This window comes from Pezoporus wallicus, unplaced genomic scaffold (genome assembly GCF_028554395.1).
Source record: "Pezoporus wallicus isolate ANWC-B61680 ecotype Strahan unplaced genomic scaffold, APGP_CSIRO_Pwel_v1 contig_3267, whole genome shotgun sequence".
In the NCBI taxonomy this organism is placed as follows: domain Eukaryota; kingdom Metazoa; phylum Chordata; class Aves; order Psittaciformes; family Psittacidae; genus Pezoporus; species Pezoporus wallicus.
Genome location: NW_026642849.1, coordinates 208,098 through 234,552, shown reverse-complemented (window position 1 = coordinate 234,552; position 26,455 = coordinate 208,098). Strand labels below are relative to the sequence as shown.

The window sequence follows — 26,455 nt, the reverse complement described above, 5'->3', positions numbered from 1 at the left end:
CATCTTGAAAGAGCTTTAATATACTATTGAAAGGTTTTCTGTCAGCATACCCATCTTCTGGAGAAATCTATGCTCAGAAGTGGAGCCTAGTGTCAAGGAAGCCACAATACTTTCCATATTTATTTTCATTCCTCTGAATCCACAGGAGACCTATGACATACATACATACATATGCATATATATGATGCATTAATGTTTTGAATGACATTGGAATTATTCAGAATATGGTAGATGTTTTATTTTGGTGATGGAAAGGTGCTAGACCTCATGGCATGGCTTCGGCATTATCACTTGGTGACATGTCAGAAAAATAACATTTTTAAAATAACGTGTTACCCTTTCTACATACAGTTTTCTTGACATTTAGAGCAGGTTCTTATAATTTCTTTTCATACAGCTGATCATGAATCAGCTCTCTCTGATACAATTTTGGGAATAGGTGTCTCAAGATAGATAGAATCTGCATTTCTGTTCCTGATGTTGATGCATTTTTTCTGAGCCATGTAGTTCAGACAGAAAACATCTTCAACAGTCATGTTCTGCTGCATTTTTCTCCTTAGGGAACATTAATTGATCACATTTCAACCTAAAGATGAAGCTGCAGCTCTAAGTGCCATATTCTAGGCTTGCTAAGTATCACCCACTGAAGTGCAAGTAAATGATTTGCTTCAAAGCACCACAATTTGAAAATACACAGAGATACCACCTCTCTGATTAAAACATTTTATGTATAGTTCGTTATGATATTGAACAAAAATGTAAACAGATCAACCATAAAAAATATAAAGATAGTACAAGTATTTATTGGAACATATATGTGTAGGAATAGGAGCATCATTTACACACAACAACTTAACTGCAGTACCTTTTTGTGAACATCAGCTGCTATTTAACTATACATATGAGGCTCTTAAAAAAAAAGTCACTATAGAACAGATACAATGTGTAGTTACTGCTCTTTGGAGCACTTTGAAGAGCTTTATATTTAATGTTCCTTGATTTCTTTAAAAATGTAATTCTCATTTAAAAAAAAAATCAGGTAAATTTTAGATGGAATGTTTTTTAAGTCCTTGTGCTGATAATTTTTAAATCATACAAGACTGTTGGAATGGTTTGGATCTATTAAATGGAGAATAAATTTTAAACATTGTTATTTGTTCTCTTTTAGCAGTGGGAGCAACTACGAGATTGAGCAGGGAAATGCATGTTATCCATCCTTCTACTGCAACGTCTCTTAGAAATAATTTCAACTACCTGAGCTTGGCAACCCCATCCTCTTTAAAACTGCTAAATAAACCCAGTTCAATTCTACCAGTGAGTCTTTCAAATAAGCTGCTGTCACCTAGGATATATAACTACGTGAACAAGACCAAAGAGTCAAGTAAGCTCCCTGCCCATATTTTGCACTTCCCAGGCAAAAGCCAGCTGTATATGAGAAGGCATATAATTGAATCCATGTCAGTAGGGCAGCCAGCCAAAAAGAAGAAGCTATGCTAGAGCTCAGGGCTGTACCAAACCATTTACATGCCTTCATGCCTTCTGGGCTACTGGTGGCTCAGCTGGTGGACAGCTGGAGGACGCACTTTTAAGCAGCACACAGAAAAGCAGATGAGGATAACAATCCTGGAAGGATCAGAGAGTGGAAGAGCCCCAAACTACTTTAGTTTTTTGAAAACAGAGCAAAAATGAAAGTCATTACAAGAAGATGAACTTGTGGTCATGTTGAGGTTAATGACTGAATTCCACATAATTTGATGTTACAGGAGGTTAGTAGCATAAGGTGACATTTCTGATGCACAACACAAGCACTACATAATTACTCAGCCGTAACATACCATTTTAATGCCCACGATTGATTAAAGATTTATTTAAATTGCTTGTATTTTTCAGTGCCTTATTTCTCCAGTTGTCAACTGAAATGTGTGATTGATAATTAACAAATAAGTAGTATCACTTTGGTTTTACAGATATCGTACAACAGCTTGTACAAGACAAAACTTGCCCTCTTCGGGCAAGAAAGATGACACGTATATAAACTGATGTTCCAAAGTCTTTCTTCAGCATTTATACATGCTATACCAAATCCCAGCACATCAAAAGTCTGCAATCTAAACCAATAATTGCAGTTATACTATCAATATTTTGGTAGAAACACTTATGGCTCAGCTAGGTATCATTTAATGGTTTGTTATGGGCCTGAGTGACTCATGTATGCTTTAAAGCTGCACATACTATCTAAAGTAATAGAAGAATGAACACAGTGTTTAGGTATAGAATGAGTAATATATATAGTCAAGAGTAGGCTATTTACATAGAAATAAACTCTAGGTAAAAATACGTATAAGCTTACAAGAATTGCAATATAAAAAGGAAGCAATACTTTACAAAAGCAACACTTTATGTTAAAGTAACTGAATTATAAATCCCTTTCATTGCTCATCAAAAGAAAACAAAAAGGAGGAGAGGATTTTTGTTATATATATATATAAAGAAACAAAGTCTTTTACATTAGTTGCCATGTAATCTTAGCTGCATTACTATTCATCACTAAAAAACTCCTTATGGGAAATCCAAGAGGTAGTAACTGTTGGTGAGGAAAGGCCTATATGTGAAAATAGCAGTTTTATTAGACCACCTATAATAGTTGGAGAAAGCAGACAGAATTTGCTTGGGCACAGATTTATTTTGAGCAAACAAATCCTTTTCCATGTCTGTTACACACAGCAAACTTCAAGGTTTGCTTCAAATTCAAACAACTGCTCTGAGTAGCATATTCAAGTGGTCTAATAATAACATGAACCCCATTTACAAATCTTACCTTGTCTTTTCACCACCGCAGCTGCGACAGCTCCACTGCTAAAGGTATATATAGGTACGCGATTTCCAGGGAAGAGGGGAAGGGAATTCCTAAGTATTTCTGAACATATATGATGCTCATCAGAAAATAAACAAGTGCCAGTACAACTAAAAGCTTGTGGCTGTTCCTAGAATTCGGTTTAGCATCTACAGAGTGTAATGGATCAGAAAACAAGTTTTGTAGAGGTCTGAAGTTATGAGACAAGCTTCTAATAGGCTCTTTATGTTATATATCCTCCTTTATGTCACCTGGTTTTGTACACAGATCAAATTATATGACCTTGAGTACTGACAGATGTCTTAGGCTTCGCTTCTGCCTTTCTCTAACGAACAGTGACAGCTGTGTTAATATTGATAAAGCTTCAATAAAAATTTTTTTGGGGAAATTATGCAGAATATCCCAATTTATATTTACAACTAAATGGCAAATAGCAGGTCCATCCAGGGAGATCACACTAGATTTTGTATTGCATGCCCACTTGGAAAGGCTGCCTCGCCCCTCTTTCATCTGTCAGCACCAGGTCCCTGTCCTGTCAGCATCCTGTCCTAATTCTGAATGTACATTGTTGGTTTTTTAACTTTTCCATTACCGAAGAATACCTACACAATTGAAGAAGTTAGTGATGCTTCAGCCATTTATACACTTCTGGGCAAACTACATACTAAAGTTTCTTTCTTCTTTCATAGTAAAGTTTCACTGCTTAAATTTTCGAAATAAGATTGGTTCATGATACAATTAGAATTTTGCAACCCCCTTTGTAACTCACCCTACGTACCTGTAAAGGAATTGAACTTATAATGAAAGACTGAAATAGGTGCATATGAATTCAGTGCTGACCTCCTCTTTTGTCCCTTCATTTCTTTTCATCCCCCTCCTACTTTGTTAAGCTGTCGTATATTACAAATGGGTGCTACCGTAACTGTTTCAAGGTCAAATGTTTCAACAGCCAGTATTAGCATAGTTTCAGGATAGTCAATAAAATGAAGCCATTTTCCCCTGTTTGAGGGTATGGTACAATATCAAGCGATATTTTCTGTTACAAGCAACTGGAGTTTGTATACATATAAACCCTTTCCATCCATTTGAAGAAATACACATCATTATATTCGCAGAAGTATTGTGATTATCAAAACATAGTAAATTGCCATGTAAACTACATAACGCTGTTAAAAAAGAAAAATGTGAAAAGAAAAATGTAGTCAAATGATTCAATGACTGGCACTGGTGTTTAAATTATGTCACATGGCACATCATTAGACATTAAGTGTAGCTAATATATCCAGGGTCAATTTTGGGTGAATGTTATCATTAAGCCTTTTAAAATAAAAATATAAATGTCTAACTATTGCATAATACTTGCAAGGTTCCTGTTTTGCTAAAATCTGCTTTCCAGATTCACTACTAATCATATATATCTACTCATAGTACTTGTTTTTATACTTTTATACGTGAAGTCCCCTTCAGTGTGGTACACACTGTATCATGGATTCTGTGCATAGAATAATCTAGAAAAATAATTCCTTAGTATTAATAAAAATTATCTATAATGTCAAGGTTCAGTTACTATAAAATGTCATTTTAAGGTAACTTCACCCAAGACATCTACCGGTAAGGAGTAAGGTAGTACTAAGAAATGAGGAAGTCATACATACAAGGTTCTGCTAAGAAAAACGCAACAAGGATCAGCCATCCAACAAACAAGACAATTGTATAAAACAAAGAAATCAGTGGACTCTTTCTCATTCTACTTGCTTAAAACTTTTCCTAAGCAAGAAGACTCACAGCTGCAGAACACACACAGTCCTTTAAATAGTATCCCACCTATAACCAGGTACAGAGTCTTTGCACAGTTTGATACGACAAGGAATGAGACACCAGAGGTTTGCAATTAGTATCTGCATCACATGAACTTCCTAGGTGTGGAAACACTAAATCAGCCAAGACACCAAGGAACCTGGAAGGTTGTTTCTAATTTAACTAGATAGCAAAGTATGAACATGCAGATTGGACTTCAGATTTACAGCAAGAGTAGGCAAACCCTGACAAATGCTTAAGTTGAATAGAACTATATTATCCATCATATGTAACACAGATTTAATGGATTTTAATGACAAGCTTCTTATCATAAAAACATATTTACACTATGTCAGTGAACAAGTATCCTGGTAGTGAAACCTGGTGTTTATTTATACAGGAAGAGTCTTGACCCTACTGCACATGTTTCCTCCAGGAGAAAGAAAATAAACATGGCTTGTATTCTTTACATAAATAAACAAAGAAGAGAAAAACCCCACACTTCTCTTTGATGTTCATTCGTCCCCGTTCCTTTGTCCAATTCTTGCCTCAGATATAATCAAAGTGATGAACATACAAGGAAAATCTCAGGGCAAATGTGATCAGCTGATAGCAGAGACTTGCTGAAGTCAGTGCTATGCAGATTTCAAACTTACATCAAGCCGTGGACTGGCCCTGGATAGATTTTCTCCAGAGTCTCTGTTGAACAACATTGTGCTTTTTTCTGTGCCTGGTGGTTTAGACTACAGCTCATTTGAGAACAGAAACATGCATACCTCAAAATGTGGCTGTTATTTCATCCTGAATGCTTTCTCTAACTGTAGACTCCTTTATCACTGCCAAAGCTTTACATCTCTCACAAAACCAGAAGACAAACTTTACAAAAGGTCAGCCTGTACTTCAGGATACTTCTGCTTACCTTGATGTCCATGAAATATTTACTTAAAAATATACCTACCTCATGTTATCAGTGCAAAAAGATTTACATTTATTTGCATCACTTATACATACATATAAGTATACTGATGACATTAAAAAACAAAGAAAATCATGTAATACCTTTACTTTTACCTATGGATTTGGTGAAATGGTTCCATGAAGAAAGCATTTCCAGACAAGAAGAGAATAAAGGAGAGAAACAACAGTAAGAGTCATGAGTATATGCAAATGCAGTAGTATCTGAACATGAAGAGACAAAGTATAAGGTAAGTGTCTGGAGACAAATGGAGATGCAATCAGCGTCATATTAGGGTATTAGTTTATTTTTTTTTCCAATCATGTACATGCAGATAACACAGAAATAACCATGCTTAGATAAGAGTGACACAAAAGTAACATGGACAATGGGTTAAGAGGACAAAAAATAAATGAGTTTGTTAGGTTTGCAAAACTGTACTCTCAGCATTCCAGAAGCCAGGAGCAGGTGCTTTCTGCACATTACCAATCAGCCATGCATTAATGTAAATGGACTCTTCAATATGTGCAATTGTGACAAATTGAGAATCTTCTTTTGGGAGCTATCTGAAGAGTGCTCTTGTGCTTCATTTATCTCTTATAGAATCACCTGTGATTTTATTTTCTGATAAATACATAAATTTTCTTCATCACCTTCTTATTTCTCTCACCTCTTTTCAGCTATTATATTGCAAGAGGGGGAGTTGAGGAGGCAGAAGAACAAAAGTTTGAGGAGCAAACAAACCAAAACCAAAAAAAATTAAATAAGAAAAGATGTGACTAAAATCATGTGTTTATTTGCAGCCAAAGACAGCTTTCAAGCATTTGCCCATCGTTTGCAGTGATGGATTCAAAGCAGCTACAGAACAAGAAGAAACAATGAAAGCAGAGTGGAAAAGGAACAGAGCCCATACCTTGGTCGCCCATCATCAGGTGCGCCAGACCTTGAAGGGAAACAAGAGCACAGTCAGCAATGAACAAGGGAGCACGGGAAGGTGGTGTTGTCACAGTGACAAAAATGTTTTGTGACAGGCATCTGTTTCCTATGAGATGTCTGTATCACAGAGGGAAATCAAAGAGCATTTTTCAACCACTGGTTGGAATGCTTTGGGCTACGAGTAACACAACTGCAATTCAAACACTGGGTGCTGTTTTATTGTGTTAATTCTTCTGTGCAGTAGTTGGGATGACAGAAAATAATAAAATGCTTTCAAATCCAACCAATTATGTTAATATTCCATCTGTCTTTATCGTAGCTTGATAATATTGGTATGAACACTTTGCTGCGAGGACTTCCTGTCCTCTACATGTGAAATGATGTTAAAAACCTGGAGAAGTGTAAACCTGAAAAATGGGCTGGGTCTGATCTTTTTCCCCTCATAAAAATGAGCATTTCAGGTAATTAAATAAAATTTCTTCATCACATTGAAATGATAATGCAAGGGATGTCTCCTTATTTGTGTGAAACATGACAGTAGAATGAATTTGTTCCAGAGAAGGCAAATTATTACATATGCGATATCAAATACATAGCAATAAAGAAAATTTAAGTGACATCTTCTGAAGCTACTTCATAAATCTGGGAGAAATAGATTTTGCTTTATATTTGTATTGTAAGATGAAATCTAATCATACCAGTATAGCTCTAGTGACATTTCAAAACAGATGTCCATACTGATAATCACTCAACCAGAGCCAAATTTCGTAACTCTTTAAGCAAAAATATTCAGCTTTTTTAACTCATGATAATCAAATGATACTTATATTCTCACTGAGAATAATGTCATGTAGGGAGACCATTTCTTTCTATAAATATGAAGGTTTTCCACATCTTATGTCTGGTTTAAAAAACAAGCTTATTCTTGTTCAACTTAGTTGGTTTAGGATGCATCTTAGACGTTATTAATTGTTCATGTGTTAGTTGTGCTCCTCTTCTCCAGCAACTACAAAAAAGCGATACATTGTTTTCTTATTTGCAATTAATTAATTCACACAAAGAAGGTTTGCAATAAAGCATCCTGCTCTTTATTGGAAGGCAGACATCCCTGAGAGTTCCTGTCATTTCTAATTCACAAGGAAAATCAGGTGCACAAATGACTCAGTACTTGGGGGGAGTTCAAACAAGATACTCCTCACTGCAGTCAGTCTTAAAAGGTTCATGCCTTATCAGTCCCAAATCTCAACTGATGTTCCAAATAGATTAACAACGGTTTTGCTGAATTAGTGCTTTTAGTGTCACCCTTTTTAGATGTAGTTAAACTGCAGGGCGGGATGTACCCCACTTCCTGTGGAATAGATTCTGTTTCCAAATACAACGCCCTGCAGCTGTGGGATTACCTGGGGTTTACAGGGATGTAAACAAAAGCTGTGTGTGATCCTGAAGAGATGCTGCATAAGCATTGCTTAGGATACATCACACAGCTGTGCTGCAGTTCTGCAGCTTGTGAAAGACAGTTGAAATGTGTTCAGGTATGTTCTTTCTTGGTAAGTGCTGCTGCCAAGAGAGGCCTGCTGAATACACAAAACACAAAGACCCATGGTCAAGCTTCATTCTTTAATGCTGAATGTCCTTGCCTGGAGGAAGGCCCTTGCTGAATGGCCTTCTGGAAGTATTAGTCTCTTCATGTGATTATTTAACTTGTCCTTTGGCTTTTAACTTTTTGTCTAGGCAAGTATTGCAAGAAATCTTAGACTTCTTACTTGGTCTTAACTGTATCTGATAGAGGAAAGGTGAAACTGGTTGAACATTACAACATGGAAATTATCATGGAATGGTTTGGGTTGGAAGAGATCTTTTTCTTTAATAAAGTTGTGACTTTTCAGCAGCTACTTATGTGTGCCCTTTCAGCCTTTACAATGAACGAAGTACATCACTGTCATGTCTCCTAGGGGAATGCAAAGAAGGTAATCTCTTACTAGCTTGCATTTAAATATGATCTTTATAGCTGTAGGGACCTAAATAAAAAGCCTAGCTTCAGGAGATGACCACAGTTTGATAGCTACTGTTTTGGCTAAACTGGTATGTGAGATGGGTCAGTCGTAAATACATGATTCTTACATACTTTGAAAAAAAAAAGTAAGTGGCAGAAGTGCCTCTTGAAAACATCACAGAAACCACTTGAATTTTAAGAGTCATTCATAGGGCTGTTCAACTAAAAAATGGAAGTCAAGGGAATGTAATAAAAAAATACACTGCTCAAACCAAACACCTATCAATTAAAAAATTCAGTAGCAGTCCTCAAGACACTGTATTTTGTTTGACTCTCTGACTCTCTATGTTTATTTGTGAAGCAGTAAGGTTATTTATACTTAATTGCTAAAAGCACATAATGATACTTACCTTACTTTATATTTTGCAATCTATGGATGAAGGCTATGGAAGAGTGAAGAATTACTATTACTGTACCTGTGCAATCCACAGAATGGCTTAAAATGATACACATAAATCTACCGTGATAGCAATCACTGCTAGATTTTCACAATGATAGTCTACTTATGATAAAGAATACCACAATGGCTAGTGATGGAAAAGTTCTAGTCTTAGCTATGTGTAGGTATATCATACATTGAAAATAATTCATTTGTGCACCATTACTTCATGAGCAGAATGATTAAAGCCTTTTCTTTGTGAATTAGGAATTCAGAATTCAGTAGGAATTCCTCATGTGTGATCCACTCCATCTTTATACTGAACTTGGCTCTGAGAGGAGAGAGTTAAGGGGCACAGGATGTGATAGTGGAAGCGGAAATGGAGATAAGATATTTTCATAATTTGGTGTGTGAGTTCCATGCAGAGCACAGGCCAAAACAAAATTTTAACATGGTAAACCTGTGGTGAACATGTTCAACTCTAGCACATTTTTGGTAAAATGAATAGAATGCAGCCTTTTCATACCAGCAATATATACAAAATTAACTCTGAATACCAAATCCTTCTGTTTTCCTCCTGCCTTAATTTACAGAGATGCTCAGATATCACAGAAATCAAAGATGAAAAACTATAGCTCAGATCCCAAATTGTGCTTTGGATACATCATTCTATGCTTCCTTTCTTTACATGTATATCCTTTGAACTTTAATGTATGCATAAGTATCCAGACCCGTACTGAAATAAATTTAAGGTTGCAGTTTTAAGAGTTAGATTCAGGTAAAGTCTGGATTAACTGTTATCCAGGCTTTATCTTGTACTGCTGCGCATAAATGAATACATGAAATGAAACTGAACCTTCTTATCAAGTTACTCGTATTTGAGTCTCATGTGGACACCAGTAAGAGTTTTACACACAGATCAAATAGAAGATTAGGTACTTATTTCTAGGCCTTTATGGTTTTCAGTTAGAATTCCCATCCCAGCGTTGTTGAATACAATTTATTTCACAATGGTAAGGAAATTGTATCGGTACATAGCAGCGTGACAGTGCACACGATTACAGCATCAGAATTGTTTTTCTTTCTCCTACTGGGAACATATATATTAATAAAATTGCACAGCATTGTGTATGTGCTAAATCTGAGCACCCCTCTTTGCCCTTGAATAAAGCAGCAGAGAAAAATGCACTACCAATGCTTTGAGAAATTTGCCACTGAACAGGTAGGCAGGCCCCACAGTGGCTCACCACAGGACCCTGGGTCAGAGCCATGCCAGGACAGTCACTTTGCATCCAAGTTAAGCTTACAAAGTCCTTGATTTAGTGATAGTTTTAAGAGTTATTGGAAAAAACTAGAATTCAAGTTATTGCTCAGTTTAAATAAACTGATTTTTAGGCTAGATAATCATTTACCCATTATGCAAAAATTCAGCCCGGAGAGACTTTTAGAAACATAAAAAAGCACCTGCACCTTTTGGCTTATAAGCAAAAAGACAGTACTGATTCCCAGCAATAACTGATCTGTGAAGCATATTCTGTAACTTTGAAACTAAGATATATATAATACATATGCACGCAACATGTTTTACCAGCTAACAGACTTACTTACCAACATTCAGGCTAGATGGCATTGTGCTTTTGTTTCCACTGCCCTTTGCCATACTTTCTTTAAAGGGACTTAATTACATACCAACATTAACATTATCAAAATCACATGCTGCTTCTTTCACAATGTCCAAAAGGCAGACTGCATTATGTGGAAAAGTTAGACAGAAAACCTTTTTTTCCTAAATCTTTGTGCTGTAAAGGATATTATAGAAAGCAAGATTTGTAGTATTAAAGAGAAAAGAGCTTTCCATTTTCCATTTTCCTAAGCAATTAAAAGATGGATATTTAACATGCATTGCATTCTTATGAAGAGGATTTATACTCCACACTAATGAAACAAACAGTTTTGTGAAGTGTTTTTCATACAGAACATGAGAAGAAAGCAGTCCTGTTACAAATCTCTGCAAAGATTTTGGAGGGTGACATCAGTCATACAAGCATAAATCCCATTCCTACACTGGGTATAGTCTGGATTACATCAATAAGGCAAAGATTAAAATGGAGCTTTGCTTGTGTTCTGTATGGAAAAAGAAATCACACTTATTTAATAAACTTGTATACGTTTATGGGTAAAAAAATGTAACTTACCGTACTGAATCATATGCGTACTTTTATAACATTAAGCAGAAGGGAAAAAACACTAAACAGAAGGGGAAAACAAGAGCTTAGGAAAATAAGGTAGAAAGCACCCACCTTCCACATAGTTGTCTTCTGTAAGCACATAACAGGGAAGGAGAGAAAAGGAAAACATTCATTAAGCAGCATGCAGACTGGAACTTGCCATTGCATGTCTTCATCATGCAAGGCATCAAACACAACATGCAAGTGCTCCATTGCTACAATCCAGAGGGAAAAACAAAAGCACCAGGGAAGCAGTGTTTCCTCTGCTTAACAAACTTCACGTGATAGGAAATAAAATAATACTGTTTCCAAAGTGCAAAAATTGTACAGGATTTACTGCAACTCTTCATAAATTCAATTATTATTAGTCATTTAATCAGAGGACCTTCTTGTAAGACTTTTATGACTATATATTTTAAAGCCATCAGTCATATGTGATAGGGATTCTAAGTTCATTTGATCTACTTTCCCATTCTGAATTTTCCTTAATGACCTCTATGAAGCAGATGATTTTAAACAGATTGAACAAGATAATTTAAGTTTTAGTATATGCTGTGAAGATGTTTCCATAGGCAGCATGGCTGATACTGCACTCATTACTGAGGCACTTACTCTGGTCATTGGGTCAGATCTCCAAATCCTGTGCAGAAAAACTGTTACTTAAACTGGCTGGAGTAACTCAGAATTTTAAGATCACATCCCACAGCATTTGTCAGCATCAGAAACTTGCACATCTTAATCAATCAATCAGTTCTCTGCCTGGTATAGCTAGCAAAAACCACAGCAATTTCAGGCATAAATTCTGTACCCGGATTAGATCAAAGGGCATCTTGCCTAAGTAAAGGCTGCTATCAAGAAGCAATAACTTAGCCTTTTATTGTCAACCCAACATCAACACAGGGCGCAGGAAAGAAGGTTCCTCCAAAGCCTACAAAGGGAGCGGGGACTAGGAACTGAGCCTCATCTAATGAAGTGGACAGAATTTAAAGTTAAGAAACAGGCTCAGTGTCCTAGTACTCACATTAGTCTCTTTAGGAAGGTGATGTGGAGGGAGTATGTCTCTGTTGCCCATTATGATTTTGACTGAGGACAGGAGAGAATACAAAGATACCTCAGGGAGAGAGAAAATGGGAAAGGTAAAATAACAAAGGAAAAACAACATGGACGTTGAAGAGATGGACTATGTAAAACCAACAAAGAAACAGGGCAGAGTGACAACACCACAGTCTGACTGCTTGGGAGATCTCTTCCTCCCATTCACACTGTCTCTAACAATGCTTCCTGGGGAGCAAGCACTAAGAACCAATCACAAATTGAAGGCCAGTTCTGTCATTACAGGCCATTTCTCATGGTGTCTTCCTACAGGAAAATACCTTGAAAAGGTGATCATAAAGTAATGTGATATAAACTACTTTAGCTACTCTCTAAACCAAGAGTCAATAAAATGAGTTACACAGAACTGGGCTTGGTGATATCACTTAAGCATAGCAATTTCCTGCCAAAATGTGTCACTTTTCCTAATGTTTTTGTAACTTACATGTTATTGTAATTTAATGCCACAAAACACTGGAAAATCTCATCATAACTAGACAGTATTACAATAAGTATAGAAGTTTACCACTGCTATAAAAGCTGAATACTATGGGTTTAAGTCTCTCATTTTTTTACTTCTAATACTCATAGGTCAGGCCAGATCGGGTTATTTGGCTTAAGACACTATACATCACCTTTACCATGCATACACTCTAAATGTAGACTACTAAAATCTCACTGCCTGAAATTTTAGTTTGTTATGAAGGTGCAAAGTGTACAGACTGATTCATGGATTTAGGAAAATAAGAGGCTGAAAAACAAAAAGAAAAGCAGTATGCCTGATGTCAGTAAGTATATGAAGATTAACAACCCGAATAAAGTTCACTGAGAAAACGAAAACCATCCCATTTCACAAGATAAATATATTATGTTCTGTATGCAGAGTAAATTACAGTGATATTTGGGTTATTAGAAATACCTGCTTATAGCTAAACTTCTCTGGATTAGCCTTCCTCCTTTATCTGCATACAGTAATTTCCTTGCTTAAAGTACAAAACCCCCCAAAACCTATGAAAAATAAATTAGTTATTTCAATTGTAGCATAACTTCAGGTTCCTACACCTTGTCTTATTTACTGCAGTGTTGGTATATTGCAATACCAGTACTGCAATAACATCATTTTGGTGGCCATATTTAGTTTAATATGATTACTTACAATCAACGTGAACTTGCTAAAGACTGGTTCTGTTGCTCGTGATGTCAAATGACATCATGATGTTCTGAAAATGACATCACAGGCAGCATTAGATGGTTAAACTTGTCTGGTTACAGAGTTCAGCATATTTTGGTTTATGTCATGGCCCAGTTCTTTTTTTTTTTGGTATGTCTTCTTGATGACTGCCACCAGAAGGATTTACAGTATCTGAGCAGCTTCCCTCAATGTCTGATTGATGAAACTTTCAAGTGTTAGTAAACTGCCAAAACATTTTGGATAAAGTAAAATTGAAAGTGTTGAATTCCTGCTCTGTGAATAAAACAGTATATCTACACAACCCCTCCTACAACTAGTAAACAGCAACGAAAATTCATTCTTCCACATGAATGAGGGCCCTTCACAACAAGAGAGATATTGAGGTGCTGGAGTGGGTGGGTCCAGAGTACGGCAACAGAGATGGTGAAGGGCCTGGAGCACAAATCTGATGAGAAACGGCTGAGGGAACGGTGGGGGTTTAATCTGGAGAAGAGAAAGCTCAGGGGGTACTTTATTGCTCTCTACAACTGCATGAAAGGAGGATGAAGCCTGTAGGTGGCTGAGCTCTGTTCCCGAGGAACAGTGACAGGACAAGAGGAAACAGCCTCAAGCTGCGCCAGGGGAGACTTACACTGGAGATTAGGAACAATTTCTTCCCAGAAAATTTAGGTCAGTCAGGCATTGGAACAGGCTGCCCAGGGCAGTGGTGGAATCACCGTCCCTGGAAGTGTTCACAAACTGCAGACGAGGCCATTTGTGACAGGGTTTAGTGCTGGGGCAACGGCTGGACTGGATGATAGTGAAGGTCTTTTCCAACCTGGTTGACCCTATGATTCTATTTCTTTTGTCATGATAATTAAACCACCTTCCAGGTTTTCAATCTGAGAACAAAAAAATGAGTTCAGCTTCTTTATGGTACTTCACAAGGTTTTTACGTTAGATTAGCACTGAGCACTATTATTTACGTAAAGCATTCTTTCATAATGGCTGATATTTTTCCGTATCACTGATGCTTTTTCTTGGAATTGCTTATTTGTCTAAGCAGAGGCTAAGAAGTCAGAAGGCCCAAATTCTAAGAGGAATTCAAAGAGGAAACTCTTTGAAAGCCATGTATACTATCAACATCTTAATTTTGCAGTTTGGAGAGAACAAAATTTTCCTCATTTAAATCAGGAGTAACTGTGTTTATATCATTACACCTGCACTGGCGTAAAATCTATGTATGTGGAGGAAAGAAGAGCTGTATTACACATCTGTCATTCCTACTTCCAGGGATGGGGCATCCACAACTTCAGTGGGAGAAGCAGTGACAGAAATGTGTAACTAGGCTCTTGCCATTGCTGATGGTCTAGCCAGTCACAATCTGAATTTACCCACATTTATATCCATCCACCCTGGTGCACCTTATTGCCTACTGAACAGCTCTGATGGCATGAGGAGAACCAGAGGCTTTCAAGACCTAAAATGCCTTCTCCTAGCTGCCGTAGGCATTGGCACTGAATGGCTCTATGCCTTTTCTGCACTAGCTGATCATGCCAATGATTTTCACTATTGCACAGCCCAAGACAAGGGGCTGAAAGGGACTGTTAATGCAACAGCAGAGGACCAGAACTGCCTTACAGCTGTTCTTACTGGCCAGACAGGTAATTTTATCTGCAGCACTCATGACTTGTGTAAAGCCCTCTATTTCCACCTTGCACTGAGCTACTCATTAGACTGACCTAGACTGGTCTTCATCCACTGCTAAGTCTTATTTCCCCCACTAACAAAGTTACTAAAATGCACTGCTAATTTCTGCATTGACAACCTAATTCCTTTGGCCAAATTCTGCTCTCAGTGATACTGGTGTAATCTGTCCACTGCACCTACTGAGCTGAATATTCAGTTGATTTAAATCTGGCGTGAGGCATTTGAAATCAGAACTATAAAACATATGCAGGCTGTGAATGTGGCTTATTATCTTCAGACAATTTCTTTCAGGCTGTTCCTACTGAGCTGACAGCAGAATCTGCTCCATGTATTTTGTAGCAAAACCCCAAACAATTCTAATTATTTTAGCACGTTAATATGATTCAGTGATGTAAAAATGGGAATCATGTATTTACAGGATGTTTTCCTTAATTCAAGAATCATTTTAATATTTAGTGGTGCTTCACAGAAATCCTGAGTTTTAGAAAGAAAATAAGTGACTGTCTATATGTTTTGTGGTTATTTCTGCTATTACATTCTTTTGTCTGCTAGAATATCTACACCTTAGCCACACACAGAGCACAGTATTTGTCTTGACCATTAGATAAGAACAGTACTTTCATGATAAACAGATGTAAGAGTACATTAGTATTGTGAAGTTACAGAAACAGCATTCTAGAAATAACAAAATAAGAAATAGCATATTAGAAGTGGCATTTTTATAGGCTGGTGTTTTTTTCCCCACATCAAAATAACAGTTCAAAATTACATTTGGCAACAATGAAGGGCATAATATACCACAGACATAGCTTATGAAATTTCATCAGATATTCAGTACTACAAATAGTGGGGAAGTAGCCTGAAATAAAGATTATTTTTATGCAGGAGTCTTACAATAAAATTATGGCTAGAAATTTAAGAGGTTCTATTTTAAGTTTGTTTTCCCAAAAAATAATGCATAGGTATGCTTCTCTATCAATTTATTTACCTGAAAATACTGCACTGGAAAATGTCATTTAAAGAGGCAGCTTTTTGTATGGGACTGCACCCAGCATCTGTTGGATAATGTAACTTAGCCTGTCCCATCAGCTTCTCAAATTGTTAGAGAAATTGTTTTATTTAACAGGGCTTCAAAGGAAAATATTTGGAAAGGATATGAAACCATCAAGTATGTCATAAAGCATGAACAGTCATAGTCGTGGTAATGATGGACTAAAGCAATACACTGAAAATCTGTGGCTATGAGCACTAGTCTTCTCAAGTGCTGTGTGGCTCACAAGTTCCATTAGGATTATTTGCATACTTAAAAAATGTACTTTTGAAACCCACTGTAAATATTGATTGGAATTATTGACTGTAATTATGAATAATGACAAATTTATTATCAAGCTACCTACTACAGAACTCTGATTCTGCTGCAGCCTTCTGCTTGAATATTGAGTAAATAGGGAAGCAGCATCTCCTACAGCTAGGCTTCATGGAACAAAATCTGGGATTCATCCACAAAATCTGGAAATGCACAAGATTCTAGCAAAGGGCGCCCAGGAGTTCCTACATTTCCACATGGCCCTGTTAGGTCTGACGTGAAAGGACAGCCTCTCCCAGACTCCACACGGATTTGGGTGGACCCATTCAGAGTGCACACTCATTCTAGTGCTGTGGCTAGGAATATAGTACTACAGGGACTTTATTTTTGGTGGAAAGGAGAAATTTCAGAGTAACAGGAATTTGGTTCCGTTGTAGCTCCATTTTCTACCTACATCTCTGTGAAGATCCCATCTTTTCTGGAATGCCCTGTACAAGACTTAAGAGAAAGGTATGATACCATCAGGAGAACAGATGACCTTCCTGACCAAAAGTCAGGATGATGTGGATGAGGCTTTCTGCCAAATGAGGATCATTAGAGCACAATTAGATATTTCTACCAGTTTTGTACTAGACAGTCATCAGCCCAAATTCAGTTCACCTCTGTAAATACTATTAACATCCACTAATTTACTTTAGGTGAGGACACCATTTCTAGAGAGTGCTATCTATCCCCAGGGCATTGAGAATGGAATAATGGCAAGATCATTTTAGTTGAGCTACCGGAGATGAGCTCCTGGTGTGAAGCAGCAACTAAGGGGGGAAGGGGGGCACTGCAAGTCTTGAATGCACAGGCAAAGAAATAACAAACAGAAACAGAAAATGGCATTACTTTCTGTGGCATAACTAAAACCATTACTGTGTTTAGTTCTGGCGCTCACACATTTAAAAGGAAGTAAAAAATGAAAGAGGTTTTAGAAAAAAGGAACAACTTTCCCCACAGTCATCCATGGCATTAAAACCCTAAGAAAACTCAGCAACAATGAAAGCCCTAAAATGCTCAATCTTTTAAATATATCAAATGTGAGATGAAGAGGTGTCTTGAATCCAGTCTATAACTATCAGTGTTGGGAGAAAGATTCTTCATACCTGGAAGTAATTTCAACCAGACAAATGACAGCACCAAGAGTGAGAATGGTTCAAACTCAAAATAAGATGAATTTTTTCAAGAAACATAAAACAAGCATTGGGAATACTGAGAAATTCTTCCCTGAAGTCTTAAGACAGAACCTTTGTCTAACAGAAACTGTCTATCAATCATTGCTTTTGGGCTGCATTATAGAAATCAGTGGAAAAAATTCTGCCTTTTGCTGTTTAGGAGGTCAGGTTACAGCAGAACATTCTGGCCATAACTGGTATGAGTCTATAAATTTTCTCCAGTTAAATGAGAACAGAAACCGAGCACAAACAGGAGCCAGTACCTTGACACCCCGTTAAACACAAAAAAATGTTCAAATAAGTTGTTTTCTCAGAACCAACCTCTGCATCATTTGCATGAAGAGCTCAATGAGAAATGTTTCGCATGAAGAATTAAAATCTACTGGGTGAAAAAAAATCATTCAGACAAATCATTACTATTGTTCCAAGTGGGAAAATACCTCCACCCCAATTTACTTCTACACCCTGTAATATTTTCTAATACCCTCTCCAGTTGTCTGCAGATGACAGACTCAAAATCGAGACCAAATTAAATCAGTTCTCTTTCTGAGGAAAAAATCTCACGTGCTGTTTGATTCCTATGCAGCTTTATCAGTTTCCTATTGTTTATCGTCACAAGTGTATCAAACATTAAATCATTCAGCATTGCTTTAGTTTCATGCTATTAATGCATGATTTTTTTATTTACACATTTTTAGATACTGCACATCTGATCAGACTTGTGCTTCTTTGGAGCCACAGAGGTTAACAAATATGCACGTCTTTAATACTTGTATCTCCTTTTTCTCAAGTACTTCTACAACTGGCATTTTTGGAATGTCACTTACCCTCTCCTTTAAATAATTTTTACCATACTTCTAAATACACTTGGATTGACTCAGGGGAGAGATCATGATGTAAATATAAAAATGGCTGCTTTCTTGATTATAATTATATATTTATTAATTATATTACAATCCCAAGAAATTTTACCTTGGCCTTATTTTGCCACCTCATTAGATTTGATTCTTCTTTTCCAAAATGGGCCTGGCTAGTCTCAGATGTACTAAACTTCAGACCTGCTCGCAATATGCCAGTGCTTTATAAAAATTCGCATCACTCACCAGGACAATGTTTTTGCACCCATGTCATGGTGGCAGTAATCACAACCAGCAATCAAAGGTGGAATTAAAGATGGAATCAAAGGTTTTTAATAAGTGAGCTTAGTAATATTAATAATAGAGATAATGAAAGGAAAAATAAATTCATTTGCATAAGTAAAAGTTGTCAAAGAACCACAATTCCTTCCCAGTGTTTTAATTTCCACGTGTAAACAGAAAAGCTGGGGCTGCCCCACCTCTGGTTGGACAAGGCTTTGAGCAACCTGGTCTAGTGGAAGGTGTCCTTGCCCATGGCAGGGGGTTTGTACCAGAGGAGCTTTAAGGTCCCTTCCAACCCAAACCAGACTGTGATTCTAGGATCCTATGATATGAAAGTGAAACACAGTGTAAACCTGGGTACTTCACTCAGTAAGCAGATATTCGTTAAGAATTGCTGCTCTTTTTCCATTTAGCTTCTGGCGCTATTTCTCCGGATTGGAAACATACCATTTCCATTGAAAATTTCTGGGATTTGCAAACTCTACTTAGATTTGTGCTTTTAGACCTCTTTGCTGTAATCACTAGACTTCTTACTTTCTGTCACAGAGAATGGATAGACTAACTAGGACTGACTTAGTATGATCCCCTTTGACATGGCCTATACATCTGCCCATAATTCCTCTTTTCTTCCTAACACTACTTTTATTCCGATGGATTTTCTCCAATTTAGCCCTGCTGGGTACATGACATGAAAATACACTTTCAGGCTATTCTTATCAAACCCTTTTATACAGAATTAACTATTGTGGCTGGCAGAAAGTAATGGCAAGAACAGATTATGTTATCTAAAAGTGATGCAGGGTGATGAAGGCATTTCTATTTTAAGAATATCTCTTTTGAAATCAATTTGAAAATTAAATAAAATGACTTATTTCAGCAACTTATTTGAAAGGCAGTTGTGAAATGAGGAATAAATATTTTTTTAGAATTACTCCTGCTTGTTTTGGTGTACAAGAGGGTAGGAACTAGGCCAGTAAATCTGACTCCTTGTTGTGCTGTGCTTTCTGTGGTCCATTATGCCTGTTCAAGATGCTGCAAAATCAGGCCCCAGTTACTATCAGAAGAAATCAAATCCTTGTCCAATCATGCTTTCAGTAAAAGTGGTCTGTTAGACCCATTAATACAATAGGATTAGCTGAGCTGACAGTAAGTAAAAATGCTGTGCAGTAGATGAATGGCAGAAGTAATTTTCCAAGTGGATGGCAGCTTTACAGAGGTGATGAACCAGTGAATAAAATAACAGGAGTCTCAAAGGAGGAGAGGTCACGTTTTTTTGTCCATGAGAATGATAATGGGTTTACACAATGCTTCCTAAAATTTTTCTACTGGTTTTGTATTGTATGGTGTACTGGCAGCTATCTACACTGTCACAATCTGCTGTGTAAATAGAATATTTCTCCTTTATAATACTAAAGGGTGATAACACATGACTGCACTTTCGTGCCCATCTGAGAGATTCACTTAGGCCCTGACTTTATAGCTGGATATTATTTGTCCCCTTCTAGACCAGTACAACACCAACATTAACATACTACATGCAAAGCTAGCCATATTTTCGTGTTCACCTGTCTATACAAAAGGAATGTTTGTGTGCTACCAGTGATGCTATGACTTTAACACAGGTGAAGACAAATTTAAGACAATTTGGCATGAAGTGTTCTTGAGAGCAGCTAAACATGCAGAAGACGCACTGTACACAATTAAAAACAGAGTAACAATAGTCAAAATCACTTTAGCTGGTCACCATAAAATCTTCTTGGCTACTACTGAGATTCATTTTGTATGAATCTCAGCAGACTGATCACATCAGTGTGGATGTGAACTGAGCTGAACCAGCCTTTGGAAGCCTTTAGAATGGTACAGAACAAACTTTCTGCTTGTTTAAATGGGAAATTCCTCATTTCAGTGAGCAGAGCTGTACTCTGGAACGCAGCTTGCTGTAACTGAGTGTTTAATTTGACAGCAAATTAAAACTTAATCACAGCTATCTGTGACTCTGAGTGAACAAAATAGATATCTTTACTTTTTTTTTTAAGAACTGAACTTAATTTTCTCCTTTACTAGTCTACAATCATTCCAATGCTAATGCTGAATGTTACTCTGATTAATTACTAGTTACAGATAACGACAATGAACCTAATTACAAGAAATTTTATAATAAAAAAAAAAAATCAACTTTTCTTCACTTAAACTCTGGTCATCCTCAGCTAAAGTCAGAAATGATACATTCTTTATTTCCTCCACAGGTCTTAAAGGAACTCAGCAACAACATTTTTATTGTAGCCACATGAGTGTCTGGAGTAAGCTCCCATACGTACAGAATATGTGTACATGTTGCCACCAGGAAACAGATGCTTTAGACCAGCGACTTGTATTAATCACTTTGATGTGAAATTGTTAAACAGCTATTTTCTTGGTATAAACCTACATATATTCCAACTTTCTTATGGCTACTAAGTGATGTAAAAAACTTGCAGGCATTAGTTTAGAATAGGTGAAAATTATGGCTCCTGATAAGGAGATCCTGTACCTGACGTGCTTGTGCAAAAACCTCATTTTATGTGTTATTGCTAGCTCCATTAATTTGTCATTTATGACTTCCTATCTCCGAACTGCACAATTACGATTTCTAGCAATAGTGGATGTTTCAAGACAGTTATATTTTCCAGTCATCTAGAAAATGAAACCAAAGTTAGAGCGAGTTCTTCTCTTCCTAACAGTTTAATCAACATCACTGAATCACAAAATCACAGAATCACAGAAAGGCTGGGGTAGAAAAGACCTCCGGTTGGTCATCTAGGTGGCTTCCAGGATTAGCAGTGAGTCTGACGGGCCTGTAGTTGCCTGGCCCTCCTCCCTGACATTCCTGAAGATGGGGTTGACACTTGCATTCTTCCAGTCCTTGAGTACTTCTCCCAGCTGCCATGATTAATAAAGGATTATCAAGAGTGGCCTTGCAATGACATTGACAGCTCCCTCAGGATTCGTGGGTGCATCCCATCAGGCCCCACAGACATTTGTATGCCCAGTTTGCTTAAGTATTCCTGGACCTGATCCTCTTCCACCAAGGTTACATTTTTCATGCTCCAGCCTTTCCCCTTCGTCTCTGGGATTCCAGAAAGCTGGTCTTGCTGGTAGTAACGGCTGAGGCAAAGAAAGCATTCAGTACCTCAGCCTTTTCCATGTCTTGTGTCACCAGGCACCCTGTCTCGTTGACAACGGATCCACATTTTCCATGGTCTTTCTTCTGCCAGTAATGAACTTAATAGTAGCTCTTCTTGTTGTCTTTTGATATTCCTGGACAGATTAAATTCCATTTGGGCTTTGGTTTTCCTAACTCCATTCTTCGCTGCTCAGACAATGTTTCTGTATTCCTCTCAGGCTACCTGTCCTTGCTTCTACCCTTTGTATGCTTCTTTTTTTGTGTTTGGGTTTGGCTAGCAGTTCTTTGGTCAAACAGGACTCCTGGGATATTTGTCTGACTTTGTATTTGTTTTTATTTGTGCTTAGAGGAGGTGATCCATAAATATTAACTGGCTTTCTTGGACACTCTTTTCTCCAGGGCCTTATCCCATGGGACACTGCTGAACAGATCTTTAAAGAGGCCAGAGTCATCTCTCCTGAAAGCAAGTGTTGTGAGCTTGCTTCTCAACCTCCTCTGTGCCCTCAGGATCCTCAACTCCACCATGGTAACTGCAGCCAAGGCTACCTTTATCTTTACATTCCCCATGAGCCTCTCCTTGTTGGTATATGAAGTCCAGCAGATCACCTTTCCTTGTTAGCTCTGCTATCATTTGGAGGAGGAATTTATCATTACTGCACTCCAAGAGCCTCCTGCATTGCTTATATCCTGCTGTGTTGTCATTCCAGCAGACATTCTGGGTGGTTGAAGTCCTCTGTGAGGACCAGGCCCAGTGAATGTAAACTGTCTGTAGAAGACCTAATCCATGTTTCTTCCTGGTCAGGTGGCCTATAGCAAACACTCACTATAATGTCATCTTTGGCAGTTCTTAAAATCTTCCTTACTATCTTTGTTCCTTTTGAAATTATTTGGATATATATTCTGATGCTAATTTTTTTTCTTTCAAACCTACATTACTTTCAGTATACGCCACGTGGAGATGATTTTTTTTGTATAGTTATGCTGTGATGTAATTCATCTATCATATCAGCATGGTAGCATGCTGCCAGTGAAAAAGCAGTAAAGCATCTTTTCTACTGTCAGCTCTTCTACAGCTTGCAAATTGGTTATAATGACAAAAGATGTTCCATCAGGAAAAATGAATGTAGGATTCTTTAGTGAAGAACTATTCCTGGGCTAAAACTTTATCAGATCCAATTATAACATTTCCTCACAAAAAGTTGTCTCTGTGGTGTATTGCCCTGTAGTACATATTAAGGGGACAGTCGGGAATATTGTAATGACCTTTCATGGGACTGGATCAAATAGAAGTTTAGAAAGAAATTAATGAGAATATCTAAATAGAGAGCTATAGAAGAAACTATCTGAGGAGACATAAATATTATTGGTTGAGTAATATGAAAAAAGATATCCATTAAAACATGTTCTGAATGTATTTCTTTGGATTCTTTTGAGGTTACATCTTAATCATGATATAAAATGGTATTTCTTATATTATTAAAACAAAATTTTAATAATAAGTGGACTTAGCAAACTGTCCTCCAGAGGAAATACTTCTCTGTAAGGTAAATCCCAGTGAATAACAGAAATCTTGTTTGATTGTTGGCCCATTATTGAAATGAGCAAACAAATCACCTACTTCCTAGTTTTTATTCAAGAAGAGGAGGAATAGTTCTGAGGTTACCAAAGTGGAAAACTCCTACATCTAAACCATAAATAAAATTTCTCCCCAGCAGAGTATTTATGCCATTAGGCAATTCACAGAGTTACAACCATGAAAGCAAGGAACATGTATCATACAACCTACATACTTAATCAAGTTATCAAACCTCCCAACCACCACAAACATGCCTTGCTTTTTGTTTTTTTCTGTCAAATTTTCAGAATAAAGAAATAACTTGAGCAACTAACAATCTACTGAGAGAAAAACGCATATTTGAACAAGGTGGCACTGTTATGAGTGTATACTGAACATATAGACTACATAAGGACAGGCACATTCATGTAATAGTCATACCTTATGCAACATAAAATGGGATTAAATGCAATGATTTACAGCCAACAGGATGCACAATAAATGATGTGCTATGATCCAACTATTAATTTGTACAGAAACCAAAACAGAAGCAATCTTCACACTGAACGCAGGAACAAGAATTTACTTTACTAACGCAAAACTCCTTCAAAATGTCTTATCATTCCAAAGTTCAGTAACACTGAATTTCAGGAAAAGTATCCTTACAGTTCAACAAAACAACAACTAGTGCATATGCAGATGCTTATGAGCTTGAAAAAGCAGTCTCAAATAATAGGAAACTGAATTTGTTGTACATTCTTTTGTTTCAAGCAAGTATTTCAAGGAACTGCAGTTCTATAATTACAGCTTGTTTCAAATCAAGACTATAAGGACTGTAAAAAGCCACTAACAACATAACTCAAACTGTTTTCATTTACAAAGCCTCTTCTTATAGAATGTTAAAACGTACTTGATCCATTTTTTTGTTCTGCTTTTTACAGGTTATAGCAAATGCCCCCTTGTTTTAAGAAACATACACTTACTCCAAAAGCATCTGTTATGAAGAACATCCAATGCCCGTAAATCACTTGGTTCTTAGAAAAAGAAAAAAATTCAAAACACATTTCCCAAAACATGCTTGCAATCCATGTAGAACAGCCATCTCATTTTACTTCCACCAAAACAAACCAACTCTCCCTCCCCAAAAAGCCATTTGTCTCCAAAAGTACTTTAAAATATCAAGGTCTCAAGTTGTTTTATCTCTCTGAATGTACCTTTTAACATTCAATATTGACAACTATGATTTTTAATCCCATCTGCATTATTATTAGCACTGTTTTCTGCAGTGGGACGGTTTTCTAAGATACACCATTTTCTGCTTAAGGCACTGGCATAACGCCCTAACCAGAAGATGGTGCATTTTAAATACTGTCTTTGTTTAAAACAGAGTTTAAACAACATCGCTGTGGTTACGCTCTTACATCGTGTATCAATGATATCTGCTTGTATTTCATGTATAAGATGCATCCTAATAAATACTGCAACAAAATTACATAAAAAGGACATGTCTTTTATATAATGTCCTATATGGTTTTTCTGTCTTCAGTAACAAGCAGTCTGATGGGAAGTATAAAATCTAAATCATCAAAACAAGTAAAGTTTTAGTAAAATATAAGTAGAGTATAAAACCTGGGCAGGCATAGTTGTGATATACAATGGGATCTTCTACAGAACCCATTCAGGCGGACAGAAATCTTTTCATTAATTAATACAGCTTGGATAAGATGTGGATTGCTCCTTGATTTTCATGGTTTATCTGCTACGCTGATGCTACTTGTCATCTACAACTCCAATCGAGACCTCGTGGTGAATCACTGGGACACAATGAGTTCATGAGTCCCCTCTTTCTGCCAGGGAAACATTTCTAATCAATAGCTTTTAGTGTAATGGAAGTTACCGCAATGCTTTCAAGATCTGGGTTTATGTTGTAGTCAAAATGAGCTTAGTGCCATCTCTAGTGTATAGCTGCTGCTTCACCAAGCTGCACATTATACATCAGATCAAGACTGTTTGTCCAAACCAGTATTTTATAAGACGAAATAAAAGCAACACAGAAAATGTTCTTCATATGAAATCATCTTCATATGTTTTATTTGTGAATGCCTACATACCCACAATTTTAGATATGATTTGCGATAGCAAAGTTATTAAAATAGGTGCAATAAATTTTTCATCTAAATTGATTTGAGTGAGCATGCAATGGGAAAGTGCAGATTCTGACGGGAAATATGGTTATGTAAATCTCCACTGAGACAAGATTGCTACTTCAAATATATGCAAACTGGTTTAAGTCCCTTATAACACCAGTTCAAATCTCTGGTTGCAACACTCACAAACACATTTTAAATTGTAATTCTTCTCTTAGAATTGCATCATTCAATGACGTATATTTTGGAGCATAAATAGAGGTGAAAGGCGTTTAGAAAAAAGATCTTGTTCAAGTGCTGGCTATTGTTTTTCCCATTTGTCAAAATATTGCAAAAAAAAAGTTATAGTCACAAACATTAAAGAATATAAGCCAAATCCAATGAGGAGTGGAGTACAGATTTAATCTGAATAGAAACAGCACATGCCTTTGAAGTCTCAGCTTCTCCAGAAACTGAAGAAGAGAGTTCACATATGCTGAAAGTGAAGAATGGTGGGTACAAAGGAAATCAGAAGCTCACTATGTAGCATTAACCACAGCTATGCTTCTCTGAAATGAGATAAAAGTCCCACTGGAAATTGCAGACCAATAGCAATTTTCCAACTGGATTACAGGATTGGGCCCTAAAGGCTGAAGTTTGCACAGAGATCTTAATCATCTCTGTGCAAGTGATATTTGGCATCATTTACATTAAAAAAGTAATCATATTCACCTATGTAAATTGGATATTCCCTCCTGGAATTTGTTAGTTTTC

The 26,455-nt window shown here is 37.0% G+C and overlaps 1 protein-coding gene across 24 annotated transcripts in view; it reads right to left on the bottom strand.

Moving 5' to 3' along the window:
- The window catches only part of NRXN1 (neurexin 1), a 677,900-nt gene that overhangs the window by 589,645 nt on the left and 61,800 nt on the right, over window positions 1-26,455 (bottom strand). For 16 of the 24 annotated variants that reach the window (XM_057432404.1, XM_057432405.1, XM_057432403.1 and 13 more), the window contains 2 exons: window positions 11,275-11,292; window positions 6,520-6,549 (listed from right to left, as the gene is read on the bottom strand). The exons of 5 other annotated variants lie outside the window; for them this stretch is intronic. In XM_057432404.1, coding sequence (XP_057288387.1) covers window positions 6,520-6,549; window positions 11,275-11,292 — 48 coding nt within the window. Of the gene's footprint in view, window positions 1-5,710; window positions 5,718-6,519; window positions 6,550-11,274; window positions 11,293-26,455 lie in introns of those variants that run through there. 3 more of the 24 variants (XM_057432406.1, XM_057432421.1, XM_057432424.1) reach the window with 2 other exon arrangements.